The sequence below is a fragment of the Tachypleus tridentatus genome, chromosome 11 (assembly GCF_004210375.1).
Source record: "Tachypleus tridentatus isolate NWPU-2018 chromosome 11, ASM421037v1, whole genome shotgun sequence".
Classification (NCBI taxonomy): domain Eukaryota; kingdom Metazoa; phylum Arthropoda; class Merostomata; order Xiphosura; family Limulidae; genus Tachypleus; species Tachypleus tridentatus.
In genome coordinates this window covers 36843997-36867886 of record NC_134835.1, presented here as the reverse complement: position 1 = coordinate 36867886, position 23890 = coordinate 36843997, and the positions used below count along the sequence as shown (strand labels likewise).

General features: G+C 33.1%; 1 protein-coding gene across 2 annotated transcripts in view; it reads right to left on the bottom strand.

Annotated features, from left to right (window-relative positions):
• Positions 1-885: 885 nt before the first annotated feature.
• The window catches only part of LOC143231939 (acetylcholine receptor subunit alpha-like 1), a 30300-nt gene continuing 7295 nt past the window's right edge, over positions 886-23890 (bottom strand). The window contains exons 3-7 of one of the 2 annotated variants that reach the window (XR_013017295.1): positions 13705-13814; positions 12176-12356; positions 7300-8127; positions 4604-4674; positions 1474-1607 (exon numbers count right to left, since the gene is read on the bottom strand). Coding sequence is in view for 1 of the 2 variants with exons in the window: in XM_076466821.1 (XP_076322936.1) it covers positions 1440-1607; positions 7300-8127; positions 12176-12356; positions 13705-13814 (1287 nt within the window). In the remaining variant the exon portion in view is untranslated. Of the gene's footprint in view, positions 1608-4603; positions 4675-7299; positions 8128-12175; positions 12357-13704; positions 13815-23890 lie in introns of both variants that reach the window. The other variant, XM_076466821.1, reaches the window with a different exon arrangement.

Here is a 23890-nt window from a genome sequence, read left to right as displayed (position 1 = left end):
CGAGAGTTTTAACCACCTGGCCATACCGGGCCTAGGAAGGTTAATTTATCACACAGAATCTTCATAAAGATAGTTTGTTTGTTTGTTTTTGAATTTCACATAAAGCTATTCGAGGGCTATCTGTGCTAGCCGTCCCTAATTTAGCAGTGTAAGACTAGAGGGAGGGCAGCTAGTCATCACCACCCACCGCCAACTCTTGGGCTACACTTTTACCAACGAATAATGGGATTGACCGTAACATTATACGCCCCCACGGCTGGGAGGGCGAGCATATTTAGCGCGAACCCGCGACCCTCGGATTAGGAGTCGCACACCTTATGCGCTTGGCCATGCCAGACCCCCATAAAGATAGTAGTATATTTTCGAAAAATAAAACGCTGCAATGGTACGCATTGTTTCTGTAGTGTTTTAACTTTTGTTTACATAAATAATCCATTCATCTCTAGTAGGCGTTACAATAATTACAATATAAATATAGTTGTTTCTACAGTAAATAATCATCTGTTTCTATTTTCCTTAAATATTTTTTATTGATTAATATTTCACACCATAGCTTCTTCAGACATATTTGTCCTAGAATAGTTAAAACACATTTCTCGAGTTAATGGTCGTGCCTATTTTAACCATAGATACTACGTAAATAAAATGATAGTTGTTGTTTCCAAGCGTTATTTTATCCTTATATTCATTCGCTTCTCCTTTCCATCTCTTACTTAAAATAACTAGAACATTTTTGATTGATAATTTCTGCCAATATAAAAAAAACAATAATATTTCTACAATGCTAAGCCTAAGGGAGGAATAAGTTAGTGAGGCTAATGTCCTTCGACACGTATTTGACAAAAAAGAAAACAACAAATAAAATATCACCAATAGTACACTGGATTTTAAAACATTTGTTTTATTCTTTTCGGAATTGCTTGAGCATTAAAAATTGAACAGATTTTGTTCTTTGTTATCTAATGTATTTTTATTATATCGTCTCGTGTTTTTTTTTTCTGAGAAATTAATTACCTTGATTTAATACAGAAGAATGCATCTCTCCGTCACAAAATTTCTTAACCAGGTGACACATGCTATCTTGAGAAAAGAGTCTTCAAAAACTAACATTGACTGGGAGAGAATTATGGAGAAAACGTACAAGTCTCCTTGTACTGGTTAGCATCGAAAAAAGTTTGTAATATTAATATAGCTTTTAAAGGTCATTGGAAACGCTTCCGTTTACATTTCGAGAAACTAAAGAACAAAAGAAACGATAAAATAATTGAAGGGGTTTCAAAGCTTCTAGAAGATTGAAAAAGTGTTCAATTTCAAACGTGATTACTAAGCTATACTTACAAAACGATAGCATCCCAGTAGCTGCCATACAGGGCTGAAAATCATTGCCGGAATGGACACTGGTCAAAAGACAATATAAAAACTTAACAGATTTTGGAAAATTATAATTCTCTCCCAATTTTCGACATATTGTCAATAGGAATTGTGTCGTCGTACAGAGAAGGAGCTTGGAAAATTATACCACATGTTCCTACTGCGCAAGCAATTGTAAAAATCCAAAGAAAGAGGCGATCCAGAACCATAGCAACGTACTTCCAGTCGTCCACGACCTGAAACATACCAGTACAAGAATGAATTTGATTTTAGGTAATTATGAATGAAAGCAAAAAAAAAAAAAAAAATCGTACATCAACCAATTATATTTGTCATATCCAATACCGACGAGGCCTTTCATATATTACTTATGCTAACTAGTCTGATTGAGATACAACACATGTATTATAGGTTTCCATGTTATGGTGAAAACTGGATTAAGTAAGGGAATTATGATTAATACCAACTTTATTTAAATTATTTGCAAGTCAGAGGTTTTGGCTAGTGTTAATAACACAATATTCTTTATTTATTTTGTTTTTAAAACCGCTTATTATTATTATTCTGTTTTTACTATTATTTTATTTAAATTAACTTTATTATGGTCCAGAAAAACTGGTAAACCAATGATATAAATGCTTTCAAATTGACGGTAAAAAACACAAAGTGTTCATGGTATGAGCCCCACTTTTGTAGTATTAGAGAAATATAAATCTTGAACTTGCGTGTGTAAACAGGTGACTAGTTATAGGTAACTGTTTTTGATTCCTAAAATAAGCCATTTAATCAGATTACGCCTTTAATATTCTAAGATTAATCTCTCTCTTTTGTATCAGTAAAAGTTATCAAAATAGAACAAAGCTGGATCCGCTCAATTTATTTGAATCTATCATTGGAGGATTGATAAACATAAAATAAATCCGATTTTTTTAAACTTTAGTTGAGAGTTGCTCTCTCCAGTGGTATGTGTACGTTAGAATTCAAATTTCGACACCCGTGGTAGGCAAGTTTGGTTTTGAATTTCGCGCAAAGCTACACGAGGACTATTTGCGCTGGCCATCTCTAATTTAGCAATGTAAGACTAGAGTGAAGACAGCTAGTCATCACCACCCACCTCCAACTCTTGGACTACTCTTTTACCAACGAATAGTGGGATTGACCACTACGTTATAACGCCCCACGATTGAAAGGGCAAGCATGTTTGGTGTGACGGGGATTCGAACCTGCGACCCTCGGATTACGAGCCGAGTACCTTAACCATCTGGTCATGCCGTGCCCGCGGTAGGCAGAACACAGATATCCCATTGTGTTGCTTTGTGTTTAATTTTCAAAACAAATTTTTGAGAGTTTGCTTGCTTATATTACTTCATGGATCATAAATTTCTCAGGCACTTACAATTTATGTTTCACGAAGCGTACGTGCACACGAGAGAGATGTAATAATCAGAATTAAATTTTAGAACAGTATCAGTACAATTAGTAGCGTATATATTAAAAAAACTATTAATTAATTTCATTTCATCAAGTGATTAAGCAAATTAATATTTAGTTTTAAATTTTTTTCCACTTAGGTTAATTTGCATATTTGCAACTAGAAATCAATCAACGTAATCAATACCTTTGCACTAGTATCGATGAAAGTCAAAACATTAATCAGTCAAACAACAAAAAAGACTAACCATTTTTATGACTAACCATGGAATGTTACGCGTTTTTATAGTGGCGAAAGGATGTCTGCCTTTTGGTAATTATAGCTGATGCTTTTGCGAAATAAGCCAACTAATCACTCATTCCATAGAATATAGAATCCTAAAATTATCGAATAAGATGCTGGTGCCGCGAAAATAACTTACTCTATTATACGATTACAAAAGTGTAATTTTCGTCAGAAGATAAACAATCCAAACAAATATATGCCTAAATATTAGTGATGTTATTTGTTGGAAATATGTGTGTGTATATATATATATACACACACTCGTTTAAACCATTGTATTCAGTAAATAAACAACAGGATGTTCTCATTTATTACACATGCAGTTTTACACAAAACTGAGATTACAGGCTTCATTAGTTTGCTTTATATAACGAATGAGGAAGCATTACTTGATAGTAATAGATATCATCAGGAAATATAGTGTTATACAGATCTTTTTTCTATTGAAATGTGGTGTAAGATCATACTTCTATTGAAATTTATTGTTATACAGATCTTTTTTCTATTGAAATGTGCTGTTAGATCATACTTATTTATTGATTTCTATTGATATGTGGCGTTAGGTAGATCATACTTCTATTGAAATTTTAGTTCTATTGAAATGTGGTGTTAAATAGATCCTATTTCTATTGAAATGTGGTATTAGATAGATCATACTGTTATTGAAATTTAGTGTTAAATAGATCCTATTTTTATTGAAATGTGGTGTTAGATAGATCATACTTTTATTGAAATTTAGTGTTAAATAGATCCTATTTCTATTGAAATGTGGTGTTAGATAGATCATACTGTTATTGAAATTTAGTGTTAAATAGATCCTATTTCTATTGAAATGTGGTGTTAGATAGATCATACTTTTATTGAAATTTAGTGTTAAATAGATCCTATTTCTATTGAAATGTGGTCCGATTTCTATTGTAGATCATACTGTTATTGAAATTTAGTGTTAAATAGATCCTATTTCATACTGTTATCTGTTATTGAAATTTAGTGTTAAATAGATCCTATTTCTATTGATATGTGGCGTTAGGTAGATCATACTGTTATTGAAATGTAGTGTTAAATAAATCCTATTTCTATTGAAATGTGGTGTTAGATAGATCACACTTCTAATTGTTTTAGCTTACAGCTCATTTTCTTAACAATTACAAAGACGACTAACAATGTCACGAAAGTAAGATTCGATAGTTTAACTTAGTGAAGAAAATTTGCGTTTCAAGTTCCACAGATCTCTTTACCATTTTACGTGCATTATAAATTCTGCTTCTAAAGTTATACTATAATACGTCATTGTTTTACCTCAGTGTAGTCAAACAGAAAGAAACGTAACAGCTGTGAGACAAAATAAAACTTATTTTTAAACATGGGTAAACTATTTTCGTTACTGTAGAGTATCAAGAATAATATACGCACACTTCAAGCAGAACAAAATACCTGTTTAAACATGGGTAAACTATTTTCGTTACTGTAGAGTATCAAGAATAATATACGCACACTTCAAGCAGAACAAAATACCTGTCTTCTAACAACAGATGGGTCCCTAGATCCTGTAGCTTTCTTCCTCTGTTGTATTTTCATGCTCTTCCCTGTCGAGTGTGACACGACATGAAATGTTATAAACAAAACTTCCCGCCATTAAATATTTTACGAGTTTTCTACCACAATGAGCTAAATGAGAAAACATTTTTCTTGACGCTGGCTAAACGTTTAATTACACTTTGCGAGATTAGCCGTTAGTACCGTTTTGCGATTTTATTATTTTTAAAGGATACAGTGTCGTAAAATGACTATTATCTAGTGTGTGTTTTTTTTACTGTTTTTAGACGCGGCATACTGGCTCATAGAACGGATCTGAGTTGCTGTTTTTTTGTTTATTTTTAATCAAGTACAAAGCTTTAGCCCGTAGCTCCGTCATCTCTTGATCGATTTGAGATTTGATTACAGTTTCTTCATCTAGAGATCAAACAGTTTTTATTTCTTATTTAAACATGCCCAATTTCTCATAGATTAATTTATTCTAATTCTGCCTGAAAGAACTTCAAATGCCATGACTGCGGGCTCGGCATGACCAAGCGTGTTAAGGCGTTGGACTCGTAATCCGAGGGTGGCGGGTTCGAATACCGGTCGCACCAAACATGCTCGCCCTTTCAAACAAAAATATTTTTATTCCAAAGCTACTTAAGATGTCTGCCGCTGTTCCTAACTTTTAACTACTGACTAGGTGGAAGGCAGCCAGTCAATAGCACCCTACCACTCCTTCTCTGTTTTAACGCTCCTACAGCCGAAAGTGCGAGGAATTGTAGGAATAAGAACCAGGATCGTTTGCTCCGAAATCCACAGCTTTACGATAAGACCAAATCGCTCCAAACATCCATTAAGTACAACGTTACTTTTTGTTACATTTCCCTGGAATGTGTGAAACTGGCCCGGCATGGCCAAGCGTGTTAAGGCGTGCGACTCGTAATCTGAGGGTCGCGGGTTCGCATCCCGGTCGCGCCAAACATGCTCGCCCTCCCAGCCGTGGGGGCGTTATAATGTGACGATCAATCCCACTATTCCTTGGTAAAAGAGTAGCCCAAGAGTTGGCGGTGGGTGGTGATGACTAGCTGCCTTCCCTCTAGTCTTGCACTGCTAAATTAGGGACGGCTAGCGCAGATAGCCCTCGAGTAGCTTTGTGCGAAATTTCAAAACAAACAAAAAAATGTATGAAACAGCGTTTCACATTCGTTTCTATGACAATTAAATAAAAACAAGAATTTGAATTGGAAACCTTGAGTGTTTCCCTCTTCTGGAAAAAGAATTCCAAAATCTGCTTTAAATACGGGCGATCATGAAAATTGATTTTACCAAGGAGAGGTATTCCTTTATCTTTACATAACGTGTTTATAATGATTATTTCTAATTTTCCAAATCAACAGTCCGGCAAGGCCAGGTGGGTTAAGGCACTCAACTCGTAATCCGAGGGTCGCGGGTTCGAATCGCCGTCACACGAAACATTCTCGCCCTTTCAGCTGTGGGGGCGTTATGAAGTGACGGTCAATCCCACAATTCGTTGTTAAAAGAGTAGCCCAAGAGTTGGCGGTGGGTGGTGATGACTAGCTGCCTTCTCTCTAGTCTTACACTGCTAAATTATGGACGGCTGGCGCAGATTAACATATCTTCTTTTTACTTTTAAAATAACTTATGACTGTTATTTGAGTAAACATTTTTTTTTTAATTGGCGTGTGTTTAAGGTAGTTTAACAACCCTATGATTTCATTTAAATTCACGAGGTCTTTTTATTGTTACATGGGAAAGAAAAGCAGCCCAACGAAAAGATAAAGGTGAAATATGTGTTTGTGTGCCTTTTTGTTATAGCAAAGCCACATCGAGCTGTTTGTTGTAAATCCAAAGACTTACCGTTGTCTCAGCAGGGTACAGAGGTGAAATGAAAAAAATACTATTTATAGACCAATTTAAAGGGAAACTGTGTTACGTTAGTGATGTTTATATATTGCATTAGTTCAAATTCTGCAACTTAAAAGGTTTTCATTCATTTCACACGTAAATTGTAGTCAATATATAGATTGAAATCGGGCTTGCAAATTTATAACAGTTTTAATTTCAATAATTTATTCTATTAATTAATACTCAGTTCCTAGTTGTCCTGAAAATGCGCCCTCACTTTATTTCAACGTATATTAACCAAAGGTTTTTTTTGTATTAACCACACAATTACCCATTTTCTAGCGTTGTAATTTCGCAAAACAAAACTTAAATGCACACATACCTTAGCAGAATTTTATACAACAAAAACTGTTTAGAATATTATCCAAAATTTGAAGAAAAATGCCTGAAGTTAAAATTTAACCCTAAATAAACTCGAGCAAAAACAGTACACAAGCTGAAATGTTAGTTCATCTCTTTATCGAATACAATAAAGGCTTAACAAATGTTAGGCCTAAAAGAAGTCGACTTAATAAATTTTAGTGTCGTGAATAGAATTCGTTTGTATTATTTAAGAAACTCCCTATTTAGAGAAGTACTTTTGTAATTAAAACACTCATTTGACCGCTTGTATCTTGCACTGAACGCCCATTTTAAGGTTTTAATATAAGCTCATTAATTTCTAACTGCTTTAACTGAAACAGCAATCTGCAATAAGCGTAAATAGATTGAAGTAATTAATAAAACTTATACAATAAAACTAATAATTAGTTTTAAGAACTTACACTTTCCTCTTCATCTGCTTTCCTAATGTGTTCGGCAATAAAAAGTATGCTTTCCATTGCTCGATTAATTTCTGGATGATACTGCTTATGGCTGTTGTATCTTCTGTTTGGAAGTGCTTCATCGAGACTTCCATGTCCTCTGTACGTAAAAGGTTCAGAAGGGAAAGGATCCCGGCTGGTACGGGGCATCTGCAGAAAAGAATCTCTGGTGACCTCCACTCCATTACAGCTTCTCGAGAGAAACTTTGGTGGCTCCCCTTGTTCGTCATCGGGCGTGAAGAGTGGTCTGCGCATGAGCAGAAGCCGCGGCATGATATGAATGAATACTCTCCTCACCCAAGGGGACATGGTGTGAGTAGTAGGTGATCGAAAGTGAACGTTAAGGACTCCAACTGTCACCGATATTGATAAAGTCACCAGTATCATGGTGAAAAGAAGGTATTTTCCGAGAAGAGGAACTGCTAGAGACGTAGGGGGAATGATCTCAGCGAGCAACAGGAAGAACACGGTTAAAGACACGAGGATTGACATGCACAAGGAAACCTTTTCACCGCTATCTGAAGGTAGGTAGAACACCAGCACTGTCAGGAAGGATATTCCCACACAAGGGATAATCAGGTTTACAGTGTAAAATAATGTCTTTCTGCGCATAGTGACATTGAACGTAATGTCAGGATATGGTTCTGGGCAGCAGTCGTAGAACTCCATATTATACTTTGCTGGAACAAGAAGAATGTCCCACTCAACGCTCTTGTAGAACTCAGTTAAATCTATGCCAATCGGAACATCACTGGAATCAGGTTCCTGCTTGATGTGACGTAGGTCAACCTGTAGCCACAAGAACGTTTAGACGATACTCGTTATACTCAAAATGTGATTTAACATTTTATGAGAAACGATTGTTGACATAACAGTGCACATAATAGTCTATTTATTTAAGATAATGTATATTAAACTTAAATAAACATAATAACATAAATGTACTAGTAAGGTGTAAACATGCTTAGCTGAACAAGAAATCTTGAGAATTGTTACACTAGGATTACTAAGTCAACAGGGCCCGGCATGGCCAAGCGTGTTAAGGCGTTCGACTCGTAATCCGAGGGTCGCGGGTTCGAATCCCGGTCGCACCAAACATGCTCGCCCTTCCAGCCGTGGGGGCGTTATAATTGACGGTCAATCCCGCTATTCGTTGGTAAAAGAGTAGCCCAAGAGTTGGCGGTAGGTGGTGATGACTAGCTGCCTTCCCTCTAGTCTTACACTGCTAAATTAGGGACGGCTAGCGCAGATAGCCCTCGAGTAGCTTTGCGCGAAATTCAAAACAAACAAACAAAGCCGAGTCAACAAACGATCAGTGTTTGTTAACTTGTAGAAACAAGTAATTTAAGACTTCTAGAACTATAGTATTGAGATAAATAGTTTCTTAATACATTTTATAAGTTCATAAGAGGATTAATACAAAACACTAATAACACGGATTCAGTCCATCAAGTGAGAACTAAAATAACGCTCTTTCAAAAGGTTTAATCACACAAAAAATCAACAAATTTCATGACTTTAAGTGATAATTTCCTACATAGTTCATAAAGATTCATAGGTTCAAAATATCAAACTACAAGCTCGTGGAAATGTTCGGTTTGAAACTATGCAATTGCCAAATAAACGGTTTGAAACATTTCAATCACTAATTAGACCATGTGGGTATTGAAGTATTCAAGTAATTACAGTAAAATGAAAACTTAGTTCCTGTTCTTGGCGTGACGCTTCAGTTATACGGGGCCCAACATGGTCAGGTGGTTAAGACACTCGACTCGTGATCCAATGATCGCGGGCTCGAATCTCCGTCGCACCAAACATGCTCGCCCTTTAAGTCGTGGAAGCGTTATAATGTGACGGTTAATCCCGCTATTCGTTGGTAAAAGAGTAGTCCAAGAGTTGGAGGTGGGTGGTGATGACTAGCTGTCTTCACTCTAGTCTTGCATTGCTAAATTAGAGATGGCCAGCGCAGGTAGTCCTCGTGTAGCTTTGCGCAAAATTCAAAACAGACCAAACTAATCAATTATACTAGAATTTTCAAACAAATAAATAGTCAACAAGAATTTCAAAATATATCCCCTAGATGAAGTAGGCCTAGAAGTGATTACATGACATTTGATACGAAGAACTTATTAAAAAGTATATCTAATTTTAACGCATGGTATACTTTCCAATTTTAAATCGATCGTTTCCGTTTAATGTTATTAGACAAATGCAGCTTGAGTTATCCAAACAGCATGCCAGAAATCGACCCAACAAATCCAGTATATAATCTTTCTGTTCAACCAATGCTTAGTTTATCTTCTAGTATTTCTACCTCTTGAGTTATCCAAACTGCATGTCAAATGTTGTTATAATAAATCCAGTATAAAATAATTCTGTTCAACTAATGCTAAGTTTATCTTCTAGTACTCTACCTCTTGAGTTATCCAAACTGCCTCTCAAATATTGATCTAATAAATCCAATATATAATAATTCTGTTCAACCAATGCTTCTAGTTTATCTTCTCAAATGTTGTATAATTCAGTATAAAATACCTCTAGAGTTATCCAAACTGCATCTCAAATATTGATCTAATAAATCCAATATATAATAATTCTGTTCAACCAATGCTTAGTTTATCTTCTAGTATTTCTACCTCTTGAGTTATCCAAACTGCATGTCAAATGTTGTTATAATAAATCCAGTATAAAATAATTCTGTTCAACTAATGCTAAGTTTATCTTCTAGTACTCTACCTCTTGAGTTATCCAAACTGCCTCTCAAATATTGATCTAATAAATCCAATATATAATAATTCTGTTCAACCAATGCTTAGTTTATCTTCTAGTATTTCTACCTCTTGAGTTATCCAAACTGCCTCTCAAATATTGATCTAATAAATCCAATATATAATAATTCTGTTCAACCAATGCTTAGTTTATCTTCTAGTATTTCTACCTCTTGAGTTATCCAAACTGCATGTCAAATGTTGTTATAATAAATCCAGTATAAAATAATTCTGTTCAACTAATGCTAAGTTTATCTTCTAGTACTCTACCTCTTGAGTTATCCAAACTGCATCTCAAATATTGATCTAATAAATCCAATATATAATAATTCTGTTCAACCAATGCTAAGTTTATCTTCTAGTACTTCTACCTCTTGAGTTATTCAAACTGCATGTCAAATATTGATCTAATAAATCCAGTATATAATAATTCTGTTCAACCAATGCTAAGTTTATCTTCTAGTACTTCTACCTCTTGAGTTGTTCAAATTGCATCTCAAATATTGATCTAATAAATCCAATATATAATAATTCTGTTCAATCAATGCGAAGTTTATCTTCTAGTACTTCTACCTCTTGAGTTATTCAAACTGCATGTCAAATATTGATCTAATAAATCCAGTATATAAATAATTCTGTTCAACCAATGCTAAGTTTATCTTTTTCCAGTATTTTAATCGCTACAATATCATCTAGAATTTTTGTGGATAACATTGTAAACTGTCTTATCTTCAAGCCATCTCAGAGTAAGCCACGTTTATGTACCTCTTCTATTCAAATTGTGTTAATGAGATAAACTATTCAGAATCAGTGTTCCATATATCTAGGCTTTGATCATTTATGTCTAAATGTTTTTTAGCAAAATTTTGACATTGTCTTGATCTAAAAGAAAAATAGGTTTGGATTTCCACGTGGCAGTTATTGACTATTTGAATAGCATTTTTCGTTGTAAGTCTCTTATAAAATCTTATTGTTAAATCACCCGGTTAATTAACATAGTGACATCTTCTATCATAGCTTAGAGCAATGACACTTACTGAAACAAGACTCTTTCGTCGAAAGAAGCTTATGTAATGTTACCTGAAGGCTACAATAACAACATGAAGGAGTATTCTTTGATAGATTGTTTAGGCAGAGTATTCACGATGAAACTTTATAAAATGGACGACAATTGCCTGCTGTGGCGACACAAGTGTAGAGGACAACGTTTCGAAAGTTTTCCGCCTTTCGTGTTCAGCTCAGTGTGTGTGTAGGTGTTTTTGGTCTACCGTATCATTGGAGTTAGTGTGGTGACTTTTGTTTCTCACGTGCGTACTTGCGGTACCATTGGCTCAACTTCAACACATCACAAACCTATTTCAAACTTAGCTCTTGATAACGAGAAACCCACTTCAAATAAAAAATGTATCTTAGAACGGCTGCTGTGGGTATTTACACTTTTACTGATAAAACAGAGAACGACTTTTTGACCTTCCTATGTCATCTTCAGGTTTACTGTGCTGTAAAAGGTGGATTCATGCATCATTCTTGTAACGTAGTTTAAACAATGTGAAGTGTAATCTACAAAAAACATTTTCTGACAGGTCAGAAGTCAGCCATGGGAGAAAAAAAAACACGGATAGCAAGATGTTGCATTGTTTTTAGTTTGTATGTCAGTCATCAATTGAAGTGGCTAGTGACCAGGTAAATCTTAACTGATGCCTCAGTGGGCAGTTGTCAGATTTAACAGGTTTCAAACTGAAGTGTGTTTGTTATGCACACGACTTTCCTCCATTCTGTTGTTCGTTGTCGGAAAGCTACATAACTGGGCTTTGTCCATTATGCCCAATAGTTTAGTTGTAGTTAATAAGCCATTCACCGATTTACTGGGTGACTTATCAAACCGAAAATGAAGCTAAAGTGTTACATTACATTTTGACAAATAATGAGTTACTAAGAACTAAATATTCACATGTATCTAACAGATAAACTCTTTAACAAAACATTAACCATGTTTTAAGAACAGAAGCTTCTCTGAATCAGTAGAGATAAAACATTCTAATAAATACTTTGAACTTGTGATCACCTACCTCTAAGCCGTCGTAGGTCCATGAGCCAAACTTCATTAAGCAGGATTGTTCATCAAAAGGGAAATACTCAACATCAATCTCACAAGTGCTTTTGTACATAGCCGGTGGTTTCCATACTATTTCACCAGTGTGATAGACGGTGGCCTTGGTCATCAGGGTCACTTCATAATTACCATCATAACTAAGATGTCGGTAGAGAAAAACATTTTTTTCTTACTTACATTTAATCTTAGAACATATCTCTTCCACATTTTAAATTCTGAATATTCATTTTTTTTCGTAATACACCTAAAATCAGTTTAGTTCTGTTTTCTTTTCGAACTGTTTATTTTACGTTAAATCATAGTTTAAATTGCACAACGAGTATAATAGATATTAAACGAAGATACAGATACTAAAAATGATTTAGAGAACAACATTTATCTGCTTTTGATACACTAAACTATAATAAGTTTGTTAGTTTTTGGTTTACAGTTCTTCACTCACCACAAACAACCTACAACCAAAAATACTTTTAGGTGTTTGGACAACGAGATATATTTTGACAAGTAATTACCCGTTATTGTTCAGAAAACTAACGTGTTATTTATTTTTCGTGAATTGCTTTTCCTTATAAAACGTGAATTTCAATGAAGATATTACAGAAAGACCTAATATTTCTTTTGTTTGCTACTTCCGCTGCAGTGAACTAGTTTCCTCGAGTTTACAGCTCATTGCTGCTTGATGAGCGAAATACGTAAACAAATTAGGCCTCATATTGTTGTAGAATGCAAACAGTTTGGTTTCGTTTAGAAAAAAGTCCTTTACTGTTTGTTTGTTTTTTTTAATTTCGCGCAAAGCTACACGAGTGTCATCTGCGCTAGCCGTCCCTAATTTAGCAGTGTAAAACTAGAGGGAAGACAACTAGTCATCACCACCCACCGCCAACTCTTGAGCTACTCTATTACCAACGAATAGTGCGATTGACCCGTCACGTTATAACGTCTCCACGGCTGAAAGGGCGAGCATGTTTGACGTAATGGGGATTCGAACCCACAACTCCAGCGGATTACTCATCTGGCCATGCCAGGCCTAAATAGTCCTTTATCATCTACTAATAGCCCAAAATACTCTCACGTGTTTGGACAACACGCGGCGTAGTGAAATTCACATTTTAATGAGGAAAATAATACATAAATAAATATTGCACATACATACTAATAATTAAGCTGCCAAGTCACAGAAATTATCACCAATCTTCAGTAAAAAAGAAGTTTTTATTTACAATTCTAATAAGTGAAACTCAAACTTTCTGGACTAAATGCACTATTTTCAGGTGGAGTTGAAGATAAATTCAATAAAAAAACAAACTCAAAATCCTATAACTTGTAATGGCTTATCAACAAATTACCGATTTGCTCTCATAATGAATGCAAATCTGTGAGAACGTCCAATAGCTTGTATGGAGATAATTTATGCTAATTAGAGTAACGAGGTTATATCGCTGAATACCGTTTCAAAATGTAAATGTAGAAGTTTGACAAAAATACTTGTTAAATAGCACGATGTCTGGCAACCATATATCTTCAGCTGGAACGTGTATCATTTCTACACCTCCATATTCGGCTGGGTCCCATTGTAAGTTGTAGTCGTGCCAAGTCTGAAATGAAAGAAAAGAGGAACAAGTTAAATAAACTCAGGTTAATCGCGAGCTAAAGCAATACAACAACAAAAATAATAACAATTTCGGTAACGTAAGGCCTAGAATGAGCTCAAACTAAAGGATGGCAACTTAAGTTACTTTAAATCTAAGTTGAAGAGAATCATCGAATATACTTATTATGTTCTGGATTAATCAGCACAATTTATTTAAAGTCAGACTAACATCGACAATACAAAACAACAACCAAAACACAACGACCGAACAACCAAAACACAGCGACTTAACAACCAAAACACAGCGACTTAACAACCAAAACACAGCGACTTAACAACCAAAACACAGCGACCTTCTCCTGTTCAAATTTTCGTTGAGATGACGACGTTTTGAATTCTGAGCTGTGTTACGTTTCAGGTCTGCACAGATTTCAAACTGTCGCCATTTCAACTAAACGTTTCGCTGGAGAGGAGGGCTGTAAGGGAAACAAATGACTCTGTTGTCACAGATATAATGACCAAATAATTCTTGAAAGAATAAAAAACACTTTAGGGAGCACTAGTTAATACTGAGCTGAAACTAAAGAAGAACAGTTAATGTGAGGCCACTGTAAGTCTGAGTTGAAGCAAAACGATAAATTTACAGATATATTCAGATTACTTTGAAATAAATAAAACAGAACAATACATTTAAAGTCAGAGGAATTTTGAGCTGAGGCATTACAAAAATTAATTTATGTGAAGTCACTGTAAGTCTGAGTTGAAGTGAAACGATAAATATACAGATATATTCAGATTACTTTTGAGCTTACTAAAACGGAACGATACATTTAAAGTCAGGGTAATTTTGAGTTGAAGCAATACAAAAATCAATTTATTTGAAGCCACTGTAAGTTTGAGTCGAAGCAAAACGCTAAATATACAGCCATATACAGACTAGCTTTGAGCTAAATAAAACAAAACACCTTTGCGGTCAGGGTATCTTCGGACAGAAACAATACAAAAATCAATTTATGTGATACAGGCCACTTCTCAGTTTAAGCATAACCATTTGAATCTTTGTACTGTCAGTATTAGTTTGTGTTTTGGTGAACGCTCCTGAGAAAAATTGTAAAGCGAAACGGGTGTCTAATTAACTAAAAATATGGTGTTATAGGATCGTTTATTTTTAATATTAACACGAAGCATGCTCAGTAAATGAACATTGGGTAGAAGTACTTTACACCTTGCACTTCAGGACTTTTCAGTTTAACGTGAAATATGGTCACCACTGGACACGATATAGAATCTACTGCCAACCAGCTGTTTTCGTCTTGATGTGACTGGCGTGCTCCTCATTAAATGTCTGACATGCGCGTGAGCCTTGCGAAATTTATTTATATAACTTTACATATTAGCAAGTATCCAGTTGCGGCTGAGATTATACGAATTGGTCTTAAAGCAGGTGTCCTACGATTCAGTAAGCCAAATCTAATATATTATCTTTATTTTACACTAAACATTTTTTACCTTGACACATTTAACTTATTATAAAGTACAAGTGTCTTGTAATAGTTTATTATAGTGTTTTGTGGACAAATTAGAAATTAAAATGAATGAATAATTTAGTATTGTAGTGCTATGGAAATTTTTAAAGAGATAAAAGATAACATATAAAATTATATGTAATGCAGTAAAAGCGAGAACTATGAACAACTTTGTAATAAGTAATGCTCAAATCTCGGCTTAAGAAAAAGTAAAAGATTAAGACATTTATTTTGTGACGTAAAAACAAAACACGAATAAACCAATGAAATCAGACTACAGTGCCAACATAACAACAACAGATTCAAGAAACAAATATATCATTTTAATTTTGTGCGTGAAGCTGCACAGAATTCATTGCAATAGATACTTGAAAATGTTCAGCGCAACTTGAATTTTAGAGAAACTCGATTCAATCGGTATCACACTTTTTAGTGTTTTAACTCTTGGATAGTTTTTTTTACTTTCATTGAATAGATGTTTCTGGAACTTTCTTTAAGAAGAGTCAACTTCTAACATCTTGGGGTTATAAACTAGAATCATGGGAAATAAAGTTGTCTACATGCGATTCAGTCATACAATCCGTGTTAATTCCTCTCAAGAGATTCATATGAGGTAACGCATGACTACATTAGCTTTCTTTAGCGCAATTTTGGCTACTAATTGCTTAGCCGCATGTGCTGCACCCTCTCTAAAAGCTATTTTTTGTGCGTTCCACATTTAACCAATTTGTTTCAAATACGCTGCATCACTTAGAGTTTTCATCTGAATATCCAGTTAATTTTCTCAGTGCTCTTGCTAAGTCACCCAAAACAGACGATGCACAATTTAATAATATTTTATAGATTGTTTTGACACAAGGTTTTAGACTGATTAATGTAAAATGATCTAAGAGATACACGTATGACATAATCATATGCAATCTGTTGTTTTAAAGTGTCTAGTGCCAGTTTATAGTGAGTTGAAATGAATAATTACTAAACAAATGTAGATTTAGAGAAGAAAACTGTTAAAGCAATACAATGCTTAGAATTCGATTATCTACATCACAATGTGTAACTGAAATATACTCCTCTAAGAAATATTTTAAAAGTAGCAATGAATACGTCAAAACGCCCTTAAATTACGATAGGATACAAAGTACTAAACAATGATGACTTGACATTTCAAGATCCATGTGGAATGCCGAAGTTATCAAAAATAAGCCCCAAATGGCTTCTCTAACCCAGGAAAAGTCCGTAAAAACAATTACAATATGTCATCTATAAGGACTGCCTCAACTGATTTCAAAAGAACAAGTAATAAAATTTTCTGTCGCTGCATTAAATGTCGAGAATAAAACTTTGAAGAAAATTAAACAGGATCCGATTTTAAATATATTATTACTTAGATCTACCATATGCGACAACATGTTTCATTTAGTTCAGGCCAAACAACGTTAGGAAGCTCTCGAAATACATAACTCAACGAAATGTACGAGCCGGTTTATAACAACAACGTTAGATGTGTAACAGTGATTTATTGCGAGTGAAACAGTGTTTTCAAATATGCTCAATAATGCGAAATGCTACGTAACAGCAAACGTGGCCCCCCCAGTGGTTTAGCTGCATGTCTGCGGATTTACAACGCTAAAATCCGGATTTCGATACCGGTGGTGGGCAGAGCTCAGATAGCCCATTGTGTAGTTTTGTGCTTAATTCAAAGCAACAACAGCAAACATGAGAAAATATGGAAAAAAATGAATTTTACCCATGTCGTGACCGGTTAATTTATCGACTAGTAATCAAACTAAGTGTTCACCAATTAACTAGTGATAAAGCGGAATTTACTGGTATGCGGTTTTAACAAATTATTCAAAATATCCATCAGTTGGTAAATCAGAAAATAATGTTCATTCAGACATAAAACAACAATCAGTTAGTAACACAGAGAATAATGTTCATTGAGACAAAAACAATCATCTAGTAACAGAAAATAATGCTCATTCAGACATAAAACAACCATCAGTTAGTAACACAGAGAATAATGTTCATTGAGACACAGAACAACCATCAGCTAGTAACACAGAGAATAATGTTCATTGAGATACAAAACAACCATCAGTTAGTAACACAGAGAATAATGTTCATTGAGACATAGAACAATCATCAGCTAGTAACACAGAGATTAATGTTCATTGAGATACAAAACAACCATCAGTTAGTAACACAGAGAATAATGTTCATTGAGATACAAAACAGGCATCAGTTGGTAACACAGAGAATAATGTTCGTTGAGACACAAAATAACCATTAGTTGGTAACACAGAGAATAATGTTCATTGAGATACAAAACAACAATCAGTTAGTAACACAGAGAATAATGTTCATTGAGACAAAAACAATCATCTAGTAACAGAAAATAATGCTCATTCAGACATAAAACACCCATCAGTTAGTAACAGAGAATAATGTTCATTGAGACACAGAACAACCATCAGCTAGTAACACAGAGAATAATGTTCATTGAGATACAAAACAACCATCAGTTAGTAACACAGAAAATAATGTTCATTCAGACACAAAATAACCATCAGCTATTAAAACAAAATATAATGTTTATTCAGACACAAAACAGGCATCAGTTGGTAACACAGAGAATAATGTTCGTTGAGACACAAAATAACCATTAGTTGGTAACACAGAGAATATTGTTCATTAAGATACAAAACAACCATTAGTTAGTAACATAGAGAATATTGTTCATTCAGACACAAAATAACCATCAGCTATTAAAACAAAATATAATGTTTATTCAGACACAAAATAGCCATCAGTTTGAAACACAGAAAATAATGTTCATTGAGACACAAAATAACCATCTGTTAATAATACAGAGAATAATGGTCATTCAGACGTTTTCTTTATATTGTAGTTGAATTGTATCTTGTGTCATTCTGTTTTAAACACATAACTGTTTTATATTTCACTTTGCTATGACTAGTATATTTTGCCTTGACTTTATAAAGATGTAGGATAGAGAAATATCCTTGTTGAGAAAAGAAAAAAAGGACGTTGACGTATGGGTCGGTCTCGAAACTCTTGTTTTCAGTTTAGAAGATTCTGAAGTTGTGCTGGATGACAGGTGTCAGATATCGGAATTGAACCATAACAGTTTGATGAAGTTGAGGGTGTTTGTATATGAAGCCTGCCTCTTGGAGCATCACGATCTGTGTTATTTTATTTCATAAAGGGTGAAAAAGAAAAATTATAGATCCTGGAGTTGAAAACTATAATAGTTTTAAGAAGGTAGCAATGTTACTTGATGTAACATATGATATTGGGTGGTATTCAGAATAATAATAAAAACCGTGAAGTTAAAGTAATTGTTTGTTGAATTTTTTGCAAAGGTATTTAAGAGCTATTTGAGTTAGCCGTCCCTATTTTTAAAGTGATCCAATAGAGGGAGGACATCAACCACTCCAACCGTTATCTAGTGAGTAGTTAAAAATAATTCAAGTGATCACATAATTAAAATAAAACAATGCGTAGACTTCCTGAAGGAGATTTTTGGCCATAAGTTATCGTAAGATTTAGAATAATAAATGTTTGTGATATAATAATTAATGTTTTATGAATCTTATAATACTTCGAGAACTTCTACAATATCTGCTGTTATGCAGCTTACCTAGATATAAGATATTTTGAACCAAATAATGTCATGTTAAAATCCACGTTCAGCTAAAAACATTAATTACATAAACCATTTCTTAACCAAGTGTTTCAATAGTTTAAGTATAATCACTATTCATTACTTTGTAGTAAATTATCATCTTAAACATTTACACTATAAGATAAACCGATTGTGTCTTATTAACGACGGTGCATGAAAGTGATGTTAAAATGTAAATAACATTTGTGGTTAAAATCATAGTTACGGTTAATGTGGCGTGTTTCTCTTTGTAGTTTACAGTTTGAAAGATTCGATATATTCTTAGAACTTTGTAGAAATGCATTTTGTAAAATAAATGATTTCATTGTGGGTGTAATCTATCTGTCCACAAGAGCAGTAACCATCATCATCAAGGCAACAACATAATTATATAATAATCACAACTAAGACAACAATATAAATACAAAAAACATCACCAAGACAACAATATAAATACAAAAACATCACCAAGATAACAATATCAATACAAAAAACATCACCAAGATAACAATATAAATACAAAAAACATCACCAAGATAACAATATAAATACAAAAAAGAGCATCACCAAGACAACAATATAAATACAAAAACACCACCAAGATAACAATATAAATACAAAAACATCACCAAGATAACAATATCAATACAAAAAACATCACCAAGATAACAATATAAATACAAAAAACATCACCAAGATAACAATATAAATACAAAAAGAGCATCACCAAGACAACAATATAAATACAAAAAACATCACCAAGATAACAATATAAATACAAAAAACATCACCAAGATAACAATATCAATACAAAAACATCACCAAGATAACAATATAAATACAAAAAACATCACCAAGATAACAATATAAATACAAAAAAGAGCATCACCAAGACAACAATATAAATACAAAAACACCACCAAGATAACAATATAAATACAAAAAACATCACCAAGATAACAATATAAATACAAAACATCACCAAGATAACAATATAAATACAAAAAACATCACCAAGATAACAATATAAATACAAAAGAGCATCACCAAGACAACAATATAAATACAAAAAACATCACCAAGATAACAATATAAATACAAAAACATCACCAAGATAACAATATAAATACAAAAAAGAGCATCACCAAGACAACAATATAAATACAAAAAACATCACCAAGATAACAATATAAATACAAAAAAGAGCATCACCAAGACAACAATATAAATACAAAAAACATCACCAAGATAACAATATAAATACAAAAACATCACCAAGATAACAATATCAATACAAAAAACATCACCAAGATAACAATATAAATACAAAAAACATCACCAAGATAACAATATAAATACAAAAAAGAGCATCACCAAGACAACAATATAAATACAAAAACACCACCAAGATAACAATATAAATACAAAAAACATCACCAAGATAACAATATAAATACAAAAACATCACCAAGATAACAATATAAATACAAAAAACATCACCAAGATAACAATATAAATACAAAAAACATCACCAAGATAACAATATAAATACAAAAAAGAGCATCACCAAGATAACAATATAAATACAAAAAAGAGCATCACCAAGATAACAATATAAATACAAAAAAGAGCATCACCAAGATAACAATATAAATACAAAAAACATCACCAAGATAACAATATAAATACAAAAAACATCACCAAGATAACAATATAAATACAAAAAAACATCACCAAGATAACAATATAAATACAAAAAAGAGCATCACCAAGATAACAATATAAATACAAAAAAACATCACCAAGATAACAATATAAATACAAAAAACATCACCAAGATAACAATATAAATACAAAAAACATCACCAAGATAACAATATAAATACAAAAACATCACCAAGATAACAATATAAATACAAAAAACATCACCAAGATAACAATATAAATACAAAAAAAACATCACCAAGATAACAATATAAATACAAAAAAAACATCACCAAGATAACAATATAAATACAAAAAACATCACCAAGATAACAATATAAATACAAAAAACATCACCAAGATAACAATATAAATACAAAAAAGAGCATCACCAAGATAACAATATAAATACAAAAAACATCACCAAAATAACAATATCAATACAAAAAAACATCACCAAGATAACAATATAAATACAAAAAGCATCACCAAGATAACAATATAAATACAAAAAAACATCACCAAGATAACAATATAAATACAAAAAAGCATCACCAAGATAACAATATAAATACAAAAAAAAAGAGCATCACAAAAAGGACATCACAATATAAATATAAATAAAAAGAGCATCACCAAGACGACAATATAAATAAAAAGAGCATCACCAAGACGACAATATAAATACAAAAAGAGCATCACCAAGACAACAATATAAATACAAAAAGAACATCACCAAGACAACAATATAAATACAAAAGAGCATCACCAAGATAACAATATAAATACAAATAACATCACCAAGATAACAATATAAATACATAAAAAACATCACTGAGATAACAATATAAATACAAAAAACATCACCAAGATAACAATATAAATACATAAAAAACATCACTGAGATAACAATATAAATACATAAAAACATCACCAAGATAACAATATAAATACAAAAAACATCACCAAGATAACAATATAAATACAAAAAAGAGCATCACCAAGACAACAATATAAATACAAAAAGGAGCATCACCAGGACGACAATATAAATACAAAAAAGAGCATCACTAAGACGACAATATAAATACAAAAAAGAGCATCACCAAGACAACAATATAAATACAAAAAAGAACATCACCAAGACAACAATATAAATACAAAAAAGAGCATCACCAAGATAACAATATAAATACAAATAACATCACCAAGATAACAATATAAATACATAAAAAACATCACTGAGATAACAATATAAATACAAAAAACATCACCAAGATAACAATATAAATACATAAAAAACATCACTGAGATAACAATATAAATACATAAAAACATCACCAAGATAACAATATAAATATATAAAAAACATCACTAGGACAGACCCCCGCTGATACAGCGGTAAGTCTACGGATATACAACATTAAAATCAGAGGTTCGATTCCCCTCAGTGAACTGAGTAGATAACCCAATGTGGCTTTGCTGTAAAAAACACAAACAATCACTAGGACAACAACATAAAACGCAATAGCAAGATAACAATATAAATACATAAAAGCATAACAAGATAACAAAATAAAAATCATCACCATAACAACAACATAAATCACGCTTGGGTAAAGTTTTTACTTTGTTTCAACTTGAATAATGTTAGGTAAACTTATTTTAATTTTTCCAGCCTCATGTGTTAAAAATTTTATGTGTGATACTTTTGAGTTTAGAAACAGAAACTTATTTTTAAAATGTTTCTTGATACTTGTTGAGTCAATCAACAAAGCACTTAAAGAATAATTGAAGTTTGTAACAACATAGCTACGACATTACAATAACTGTTATAAAATTTATTACTATAATCTCCCCTCAAGTCATATTTATAAGCATAATGCTTTTGATAAGCAGTCCAAAGACCTGAAATACCAATGATTGGTCATTCGGATTGTCCTTTTAAATGAGCATTCAGTACAGACCGTTTTTACCTTCTTTTTGTGATATTCCAATTCAGTATGAACCATGAACAACAAGACAACTTGGTAACAATGTCGAATTCTTTAAAACCATGTTGTTGATAAAGTAGTGCGATGTTCGTAATCATGGCTGTTTGCTTGTCATCTATAGTGTGTGAAGTTACTTGATGGAATTAATCGCGTCTTCTAATAACATCTTGTATACGCTCTTAGAGTTTAAACGTTTGATGAGTGCGCACACAATTCCAATTGGTCATTTACACTTTTTTGTAAAGGGATTTTCTTACTATTTTTGTGCACTCTAATCGAGTTTTTCATCCATTAGATTGAAATCGGGCCTACTGCGCTGTACAATATAAGGCTAAAGAAAAGGTATTTATCATGTTTGACATTATCGGTATCTTTGTGTAAGAAGTAGAGGTCATGTGGTCCACCAGTGATTATTCTTATCGACACCATGTTTTCCCTATTACTGCTATGGGTGTCATGCTCATTTCCCTTTAAAAGTGGGTGTACGCATGGTATCTTACTTTAAGATGAAGTGTGAGTCATGCTATTGTTCCACGTGTTATTGTTTCAGAGAATGTTGAGGCGTCACTGGACAAAGGTGATATAAACTGTCTTTTTTATTTCCGTCCCTAAACTCTGTACAGTGAAAACAAAAAACAAAAACGTCTTGTAGCAGCTACAGTAAGTAAGAGAAAAAAAAAAAAACATGTAACTATTGCTTGCTAGCACGACAGATAATGGCTACCATTATCTAGGTGTCGAATCAATTGTATCACTATTCTAGGAGATGTTACACATCCATTCTAAGGGCACTTATAACCAGTTCGTAACACTATATATTCCACTCTTCCATTGACTCTTCACATGTGTGAAACGTGCACGAGTATTCTTTAAAGTCTAGTCATGGTTCGGGGACAGTTTGGACATTCTCTTAAAAGTGACACAGGTGAAAAGACTGAGGCAATTCTATAATTAATTACCAATTAATTGTAATTCAATTCACGTATATAACTGGTCCTGACGTGCTCAATTTGCATAATGACGAATGAAAAAGTTAACTCTCAGATATTTAGAAATAATTTTCTGAATCAATTCGAATAACAAAATGGAAAATAATTTTGAAGTTACAGTTGGGAGAGGTAAACATTGTCGAGTCCAACTAATAACATGTCAGACCTTATGAGGATTT